The sequence below is a fragment of the Ostrea edulis genome, chromosome 7 (genome assembly GCF_947568905.1).
Source record: "Ostrea edulis chromosome 7, xbOstEdul1.1, whole genome shotgun sequence".
Taxonomy (NCBI): Eukaryota; Metazoa; Mollusca; class Bivalvia; order Ostreida; family Ostreidae; genus Ostrea; species Ostrea edulis.
The window spans coordinates 22,487,777-22,497,525 of record NC_079170.1 but is presented as its reverse complement, the minus strand read 5'-3'; the positions used below and the strand labels follow the sequence as shown (position 1 = coordinate 22,497,525).

The 9,749-nt window shown below is 37.6% G+C and overlaps 1 protein-coding gene across 1 annotated transcript; it reads left to right on the top strand.

Moving 5' to 3' along the window:
• Positions 1 to 113: 113 nt before the first annotated feature.
• LOC125654932 (uncharacterized) lies at positions 114 to 6,249 on the top strand. Its single transcript, XM_048885051.2, has 3 exons — positions 114 to 252; positions 1,668 to 1,882; positions 5,449 to 6,249. Exons 2-3 carry the CDS (start codon positions 1,671 to 1,673, stop codon positions 5,636 to 5,638), a joined length of 402 nt encoding a protein of 133 aa, XP_048741008.1. The 5' UTR covers positions 114 to 252; positions 1,668 to 1,670; the 3' UTR covers positions 5,639 to 6,249.
• Positions 6,250 to 9,749: the final 3,500 nt, after the last annotated feature.

The window sequence follows — 9,749 nt, the reverse complement described above, 5'->3', positions numbered from 1 at the left end:
ATTTTTGTTTTGATTAATACATTTTAAAAATATTGTACGTGTAAAAAAATTTAAAATTAAAAAAATACTCGCATTGAAAATTAAATTCAATATACGCCCCCTATTCATCCGCCCCTAGCTAGAACGCGCCGCGGTTGATGGACACAAAGGGGGCTTGGTGGGGAAATTTTACACCACTTCAGAGTTTACAGTGCAGTCTCTAACACCCTTACGGATAGAGCGCGTGTGCCGTGGAAATTTCTCTTTGAACAGGTAACAAATTAAGTCTCGTGTATTTAATCGCAGAATGGAAATCCATATTTTGTTGTTGATAATTATAGTTTTATTTATATTGATCAGTGACTGCATAAAGCGCGCCAAAACTTTTATCAAAATAGGTCACTGATTTCGGTGTGCGAGGATGTATTTCCTGCTCAATTACTCGTGTTGGAGATTTCACGTCAATTTCAGTGTTTGGTACACTGTCCCTCAAACTGCTTGTTAACTTTCTGCTGCTTTGAGTTTTTCATTATCAACATCTCGGTCAAGCCTGCAGTTTATGAACGTTGCATCGCAGCTACATTTAGACTATTTTAATTGACTAATTTAATTTGCTAAACAGAGTGTGACACCAGACTTAGGTCGATACACGATCCCCGGTGTTTGGCATCTTTACGCCAAGGGTGACACGCAATGGTGTTTCCCTTGTCACTTGCGGCGGGCCTTGGCTAGAGAAGATGGTATTTTGGGGATGGAACCACACATTTATGCACACATGGACCGGTTTTCTAGGCGTTCATTCCTTGGCAATTTTACCTCCCAAGTCTATGATAGGCTCTTTATTGGTTATATATTACTTTGGTATGTGTGTGTTAATGAAAATGTCTTGTATATAATGGTATTACTTAACGTATATAGTATTAGTGGTAGGTAAGTTGCAACTTATCTTTGATGCTCGATGGGATCAGCCCCGGGCATGTCTTGTCTGCTATGATGCCTGCTGGGAGCGGCCCAAGGAACGATTGTTTGCGGGTATCGGCCCGCTCACTGTTTAGTAGTGGTCTGCTTTGATGCTCTCTGGGATCGGTTCCGGGCATGGCCCAATGCTTGTATGCCTGCTGGGATCGGCCCCGGGCCGTCTTTGGTGCTCAAAGCTCGCTGGGATGGACCTCGGGCTTAATTTGTTACGTTTAGGCCCGCTAGGATCGACCCCGGGCTTAGTTCGTTACGTTTAGGACCGACCCCGGGGCACAGGCACTCGACGTTTTAAATATCAATAAAAAAAATTGTCTTCCTGTAAACAGAATGCCTGTGCCCCGGGCTTAGTTCGTTGCGTTAAGGACCACCAGAATCGATCCCGGGCTTAGTTCGTTGCGTTAAGGACCGCTAGGATCGACTTGATATCTGTTCGTTAGGATAGTAATGAGTAGCCCCCCCCCCCTCCCCCCTCCCCACCACCATCTTCGCTAGCCAAGGGTTTTCGGTCCTAAAACCCTTGGCTAGCGAATATGCCCCCCCCCCCCCCCCGGCATAATCTTTAAACTTAACTCCTATTTGTTGTTTATAAATAACCATTTCTTGAAGAAGAAAAAATCAGAACATTAACACGAAGTTATTAATAGTAAAAACCTACGTAAAATATTTTGCATTGTAAATTATACGTGATATGTTTCTTTGCTTTATTGAAGACAATGGTTTACGGAGCTTTAGTTGGGATAGTATCCGCTCAGATCCTGGGGGCGCTGTGGTACTCTCCCCTGGTTCTCGGCAACGCATGGATGAGGGCCGCCTTTCCTGGGAAAACCGAAACGGAAATACGTGCAGTGAACAATGGTTCCAAGGCGATGTACATAGCCCTGGTCACGTACTCTGTCCTGTGCATTCTGATCAACTTTGCTCTGGGGTATGGATTACATTACACGTGTTTTAAAATTGTATGGTTGTTGATGACGCCATTTTCATATATTCTAAAAAACGCCTCATGTTATACATGTATATATATACACCCAATATTATCCGCCTGTGGTAAATAACAGTTTCTTAAGGTTTAGTCTGTGTATGACTTGTACCGTACTGTTCAAAAGGGGTCAGTATTTGAAAATCTTGCTTTCATAACTTCAATATTTTACACGAGTATCGGGAAAACCTGAAAATCCCATACTTGGTACAGTACATTTTGAGTACAATTGGAACTGCTTTCAACCTTTTCTGAAGAAAAAAACCTCTCGAACATAGAAGGCGGGTGGATTGATGAATTCCCTGAAAGCACGTGATAAAAACGTCACAGCCAACGCTTGTCTTCGATATTCCTTCACAAACACGGACTCCGTCAGCAAATTTATCTCAACATTTTCTTTTATTCAATATATCTTTTCTAAGTAGTAGTTACCCCATATGATATTGTTGGTTATGTGCAGATACCCGATGGGTCTGGTCATAATGACACGAGGGAGCGTAGCTCCCGAGTATCATTATGACCACGCCCATCGGGTATCTGAACATAATCAACAATATTATATGGGGTAAGTGACTTGTACCATAGTTTACTATTATTCATTATATTTTATTATAGCTTTCGGAAGCGTGATCGCCTGCTTACAATATGATGCCAATTGTTATGTCTTTACATTAAACTTTGTGCACCATATATTTCTATTATAATGACTTTCTATCACCGAAAAATTGATGTTCATTAATTGTTTTTAAAAAGCCGTTTTTAAAGTGCATATAAATGTTTGGACTGTTGGTTTTGATATTTTTATTTAACATTTACGCATTCTCCGACTTTTAGTACCGGTATTGGCTTTAAAGAATTGAAATTTAAAAATACAATTAAAATTCTAAGAACCCATATTCGTGCACTTTTCTGTTTAAAAATTTAGCAATATATTCAATTGATGATGGTGGTTGCTCTTTTGAAAATTCTATTTGATATCCTTCATTCTAATACATATTTTGACAAAATTGGCTGGAAAAACATTAACATGTATATACAATAGATTTTTAAAAAATGGTGAAACATAAGAGAGAAAAAATAATTAAGAATTGTAAGACGCGAAACCATAAAAGAAACACAAGTCTGATTCACTCTGTCCGCTAAACAAGTTTATCTCGCAAATGCGTTCTTATCACGTGACTGGGTCTTTTATAAAACTCTTTATAAATGATACCCGTATTTCTACGTACACGTGTTTCTCGACTTGAGGAGAATATGGAAATAAAAAGTCTTTGGGACGAGACCATTGACGATTTTGTCTTGTATCAAGGTTTAAGTGAGATTCAGTGCGAATATCTATAATGTATTTGGAGAACTTAGTCTGAGTCAGTTATCCGTGTTTGAAATGTGCAATTTTGATCTGGAGGAACTTCATCAGTGGACAGTTATGGTGGGTTTTTTTTTCTTTCGAGAATGTGGGCGGGGTTTGAAGAAAAGTATGGGTTATGTACAGATAACCCACACTTTTAACGAAAGAAAGCACGCCAAACTATGGTACAACTATTGATAGCGACTGGAATCAACATAAGAAGGTTGAAATGAATTCGAAATATAGTTCATCTAATTGAGATGGTTTAACCACGCGTAGTCAATGTCCAATGAATGCCACAGTAAAACCGTTACCCGGACAGTTGATTAAAACCAATATATTTCCCATTCAGTTGCATTCGATTTACTTATGTGTCCATTTTCTTAAAGCGACACAATTTTAAAAGAAGGACTCTTTCTATCCTCATACTAGTGGAGTTTTACGAAGAGGCTGACTTTTACAATCGACGGCTCTCTTTTACATTAATTTAAAGGGATCAACTCCAACTACAGAAATTGGACCAAAATGAATGTAAAGACTGCTTCAGTAAAAACACCAAAACCGACAATTATGTTTATTACAAGAGTATTGAAAACTCTTTAGCAACTCTTATTCTTTCTAGATTTGTTCGACACTTTCACAATGCACTACTCGTTTTAATATTTCATTAAGTTAAATTTATCGATATTCAAATGTACATGTAATTTCTTGACTGCGAACGACGAGCTGAGAAATGCATGAAGGGACCCAGAAAATTGTCATAAAAAGAGTGTTTTTAAGCTTTACTGTATATCATAAGTGTACCACAGCGCACTCATTGTAAGCAGACGACCTCAAGTTATCCTGCTATTTCTAAATAATGTGTCATCAGTCCTGAAAGCTTAAATGTTCTCTACACCTCGCATCTTATGGTTCTGGCTCCCGAAGGAATAAAGCAACCCCCTACCTACCCACACACACACACTTTTGGACGGTATCTCTATACTAGACCAAAAAGTCAAGGGGTAGGCTTGTCGAGATATATTTTTTCATAGCCCCTCCCTCTCATTTTGAAAAAAAAATATGCTACGTTCTTGTTCCCCTCTCTTTCGTGTTTAAATGTAAATACAAACAATACGTGATGTGTAATTGTATACATGTACATCAATATACACAGTAGAATCAACAATGTTTGTGGTAATGACTCATGAAAATTGGCCCCCATGAAAATCGATTACTCCCTAGTATACTAGTATATTCTATACATTATCGATATAAACATTTGACATGTGCTTGTCCTTTAGAAATGCCGTACCCCGTGGATATCCGGGTTAGAATAGGTCCTCTGCAATACCCCTTGCTTGTCGTAAGAGGCGATTAAATAGGGCGATCCTTCGGATAAGACCGGAAACCCGAGGTCCCGTATCACAACAGATGTGGCATGATAAAGATCCATCCCTGCTCAAAGGCCGTAAGCGCCGAGCATATGCGTACATTTTGCAGCCCTTCACCGACAATAGTGACGTCTCCACATGATTGATCGGTTGCTTTTACGTCCCTTCTTGGATTTTTCACTCATATTGAGAGGTCACCATCTGTAGGTGAAGTACCATAAATGTAGACCCGGCCTATGTTTAGCGCTCAACGCAGTAATAGTGAGGGTTCTTTATCGTGCCAACGCATGTCGCTGCACGGGACCTCCGTTTTTAAGGTCATACCTGAAGGACCCATGATTCTCACTTCTAAATGCCGAGCGTTTCACTGAGCTGAGTGAAAAATTATCGAGTGCGACGTTAAACAATATATATAACAACTGAATATGGTAAAGTCTTTGAATTTTGCAAATACCACTTCCAAATTTTTCATATTTGGAGTTGGCCCCTTTAAACTGTAAAAGTCAGCTGTCGATTGTAAAAGTAAGCCTCTTCGTAAAACTCCAGTGACTAGGTAGTTTCCGATGACAACAACCCCACCCCAACACACACGTTTAGTTCCAACTGGTCTCCTTATGATTTGAACTTATTGTATTTACAATCAGTATACATATATGTACATTTGTACTGGAAACAAGTTCTAACAACTTACAAGTTCTTTTGGAGGCAGATGTTGATATTTTGTTATTGTGTAAATTTTTAGACTCATTATAGGTACAGAGTTTAAAACATTTTACTTTTTTCTGTTTTAGAGCATTGCTGAGATCCGGGTCCTGTGTAGATGCCGCAGTGAGAGGCGTTCTGATCTCCATAGTAGTCACCCTGATGGACTTTGTGCATTGCGCGTTTTCCGCTCGTTCATTGGTCGTATTTGTCATTGACCACGCCTTCGATACCTGCGTCATCATTTTGATGTGCGTCTGCATTGCAACTATTGGTTGATTATCATATACAGAACGCTAGATCTGAAGCAGATATTATTGTGCCATAAAAAGGTCTATCATATAGTATATTTTTATTATTATATAGAAAGACGACATCTGAATTTTTCTTTTTCTTTTTACCTCATAAATACAATGCAGAGGTAGCTTAGTAGATAAATGTACATGGGATATTTCAATGTTTTTTGCTTTAATGATTCATTATAGCTGATGAATACCTTGTGATGCAGATACACTTATATTTAGCGAGTAAAATCTAATAAAAATGGCCATGCTGTTACTAGCACCATCTCGTTACATTATAGTTTCAACAAATACAGTGGGTAATTTCAGGGAACATCTTGCTCCCAATGGTGTCAGTTCATGTTGTAAAGTTATTTTTTACTCACATTAAGGCCTAGCACTTTTTTGTTTAGTTTACCTCTTTTTAAAGTCTATGCACGCATGCGTAGCAGTAAGTAATCTTAATTTTGATGAATTGATGGGGGGAAAAGAAGCTGTAGATAGTCTTCATAAAGTTTAATGTTAAATAGTACTATTTTATATGTGTAGATTTGTAACGGATTTTTATGATGTAGTTAATTAATAAACCTTGGTGTTTTTCTCTTTAAATACGTATTGATTTTTGTTAATTTTGAAAAGTTGATTTAAACTGTATTTCTATCATTACTGAATGTTACATCGGAAAGACTGCCTCGTGTTCGCGCACACATTAAGATTAACAGAACTTCTAGTCGTTAGTCGCCGTCTTTATAGAGTAAAATGCCCAATATTTTCGGCGGCAGAAATTGAGTGGAACCTCCAGGAAACTAGCTCTAGAGTAGAATCTTAGAATGGAAATCCCAAATCCAGTGTCACAACTCTCATTGCCTCCATCGTAGCTCCTCTGAACTTTTGTGAGTGTCCATCGTTTGTGGATATGAAGTGATCTTTTTGAGTTTTCAAGAACACATTTCAACCGAACGTACCAAAAATGTCATTGGTAGAAGAGGACTTGAAGTGGTAGACGTTCCTCGTTTCGAGGGGAGATAATTAAGAGGCAGTGGAAATAGGGTTGGTGTCGACCGGTCACACCCGCCGTGAGCCCGATATCTTGATCAAGTAAACGGAGTTATCCGTCGTCAAAATCAGTGTGCCAAGAACGTCCTAGCCATCGGTATGAAACGCATCAGACAGCATTTGACCCTATGATAGGTTGTATTGACGAACTAGAACTAGATCGCCATATCGACGATAGAATTTGCGAAATGCTGATTGTCAACGAGACTGTTGGAACTCCTGCACCATCACTTGCTTGTCAGTAGCCTGCTTCAATTTAAAAACTGACCATACACAAAACAAGCTTTAGCCTATCGAATCAGTTGAGAGATGTAAACACCATATGCAGGTGATAATGGAATATTGCTACATATATGTGGGAAGTTGACGATGGAGAAGTTGAAATCATCCCGGTTATCATAAAGTTGAGTTGTTAGTTTGCCGTTAATGTCTACTTTCAATAAAATATCCAAGTATGAAGCAGAATTGGACGACTCTGGTGTCTTATTTCAAGTTCATTCGGATATATGGAATCGACATATGAATGAAAATTATTATTGTTAATAGATAATGCATCGTCGATATATCTAAATGTCGAATTGAAGGCCACAGCAAGAGATTTTTTCTTCTCACGTAGAATATTTTGGATAGATTCTACTTCATAGGACTATAAAAACAGGTCAGCTAACAAAGGATCACAATCCGTGGCCATGGGAATTCAAACAGTCTGTTGGAAGACCTGACCACCAAAGACCACGAAGATATTGTCAATGAGGAACTGCAGCATATTTATTTCAACTTCAGAGTACTTGTGCGTGGAATCAGAGTGGTGTTTAACGAAGTGATTTTTTGGATGACTGATCAGTAGATAGGAATATTTGCATTTTCCATTTGTGTTGAAGAAGCAACTGTCTATGATATTAAAAAGTCTAGTCTCTAATTTATCGCGAGGAATTATCGTCTAAAGAGTTGAAAAGTAATACGTTTTGATGTTGATTTGAGAAAAGTTTCGTGATTCAAGTTTACTAAAAATTCTTTGGAATTTTTTAGAATCCACATCTATTTACACCACTTCTGACAAATGTAGTAGCACAGTGCGTTTTAAGTTTCTCCCTCACAGCTGTTTATATTTTTGTGAGGAGCGAAGATACGGGCTTGGTAGAACATTTACTGGATCCAGCAATGTATCTTTGTTTGTAAAGGTTTTTATGAAGTTTAGGAATCCAGTATAGCTACGGTAACTCATATTCATCCGACCCATTGACTGGGATATTAAATGTGTCTAAAACTGAAGCATGGTTTTGAAGGATTTCGTCTTTTGAAAGGGCAGTTTGAGTATAGGAACGATTGCCAAAAGTGGAAGTAATGCCAACTTCTTATTAAAATACAGTTGTAATACTGAACCTTACAAACACAATGTTTTTATAAACTTTGTCAGCTGGAACCAAAACATATTCCTTATGTAATCTATCTTAAAAAAATTATCACTTCTCGTTTACTGAACACATCAGGATAGATTGTACGTACTTTTGTTTTCATATGTCTAATGCGGGATCTTAATATTCCTCTTATACTTTTAATCCATTCTGACAATGTATCAAGGTATTCTTTTTCATATTTAGCCCATCGTCTGGCATAATCCTCGACAAAATTCATAATAGAGATGAAATTCTATCGCCAATTGAAGGACCGAGGTTCTCTGTATTTAGGACCTTTAAGAATAAGTGATTTGAGGTCCTCATCTTCAACAATATCAACATCACCAATGATGACATGTCCAGCTGGACTATAGTTGAAAGAAGACGAAGAACAATAACACGTAGGTGGATTAATTATAAGATGGTCTATATCTAGGCACTGCAAAGTTTGTTTATAATTGAAAAGTTTGAAGTATATTTGTAGGAAATACAGTGTGTAGACTTTAACTTAAAATAAGATGGAATACACGATTGGACTTTTTATCACGAAAAATGTTGCTTATGTTGACGGCATCTATTCATTTGTTTGTAAATTTGAACTTAAGGAACTGGCAGCACGACTTGGATGAAACATGTCAGACAGTATTTGACCAAATGACAGGTTGTGTTGATAACCTAGATCGTTATTTAGAATTTGCGAAAGGCTGACTTTAAACGAGACTACTGAAATCCCTGTAACATTAACTTATTTGTCTATAGTCTGTCTTGATTTAAAAAGTGATCATACACAGAGCAAACTCGTGTTTATCTAATCAGTTGAGAGGCATAAATATCATATGCAGATGATAATCAAAATATTGCTACATAAATATGGGAGGTTGACGATGAAGAAGCTGAAGGCATCCCGTTTGTCATAAAATTGAGTTGATACTATGCCGTTAACATCTATGTTCAATGAAATATCTAAGTACGAAGCAAATGTGGAAAACCCTGTGGTGTCTTTTATTTCAAGTTCACTGGGATATATCCACATATGAATGATTTTTTTGGAAGAATCCACATTTGATTTATGCCACTTCTGTTGTTGTGGCACAAGGCGTTTGAAGTTTCTACTTCACGTCGTGAGGAGCAAAGATAGATGTTTGGTAAAACATTTACTGGATCCAGATTCCAGATATGTATCTTGTATCTCTGTAAAGGTTTTGATGAAGTTTAGGAATCCAGTATAGGCACGGTAATTCATATTCAATCGTCCCATTGACTGGATATGTATTGAAAATTTAAGCATGATTTTAATCAAATTCATGCTTTAAAGGGGACGTTGGAGTATAAGTAGGACACCAAATGTGAAATTAAAGCCTAGTCCGTTCATGTATATCGATACGTTGTTCTGAAGTTACAAGCATAGCTTTAAAGGTTGATTAAGAAGCTTCCATGACCATGGCTTCTTCTACAAAACTATTTTGCACTATCTCTTTCTCTATTTACCTATATACATGTAACTATATATCTCTATCTATCTATCTGACTATCTATCAATCAATCTTTATCTATCTAACTACTAACATCTATTATTTTTGATAGATGAAACTGAGACGATCCGGAGAAATATATTCCGATCGTGTAGGATTTAAGTTTAGAGTATGACCGATAGGT

What these genes read in the sequence shown, in the direction of transcription:
- LOC125654932 (XM_048885051.2), top strand. Translation starts at nt 1,671, where the DNA reads ATGGTTTACGGAGCTTTAGTTGGGATAGTATCCGCTCAGATCCTGGGG. An exon ending in CTGATCAACTTTGCTCTGGG is followed by an intron (nt 1,883 to 5,448) that starts GTATGGATTACA and finishes TTTCTGTTTTAG; the next exon opens with AGCATTGCTGAGATCCGGGT.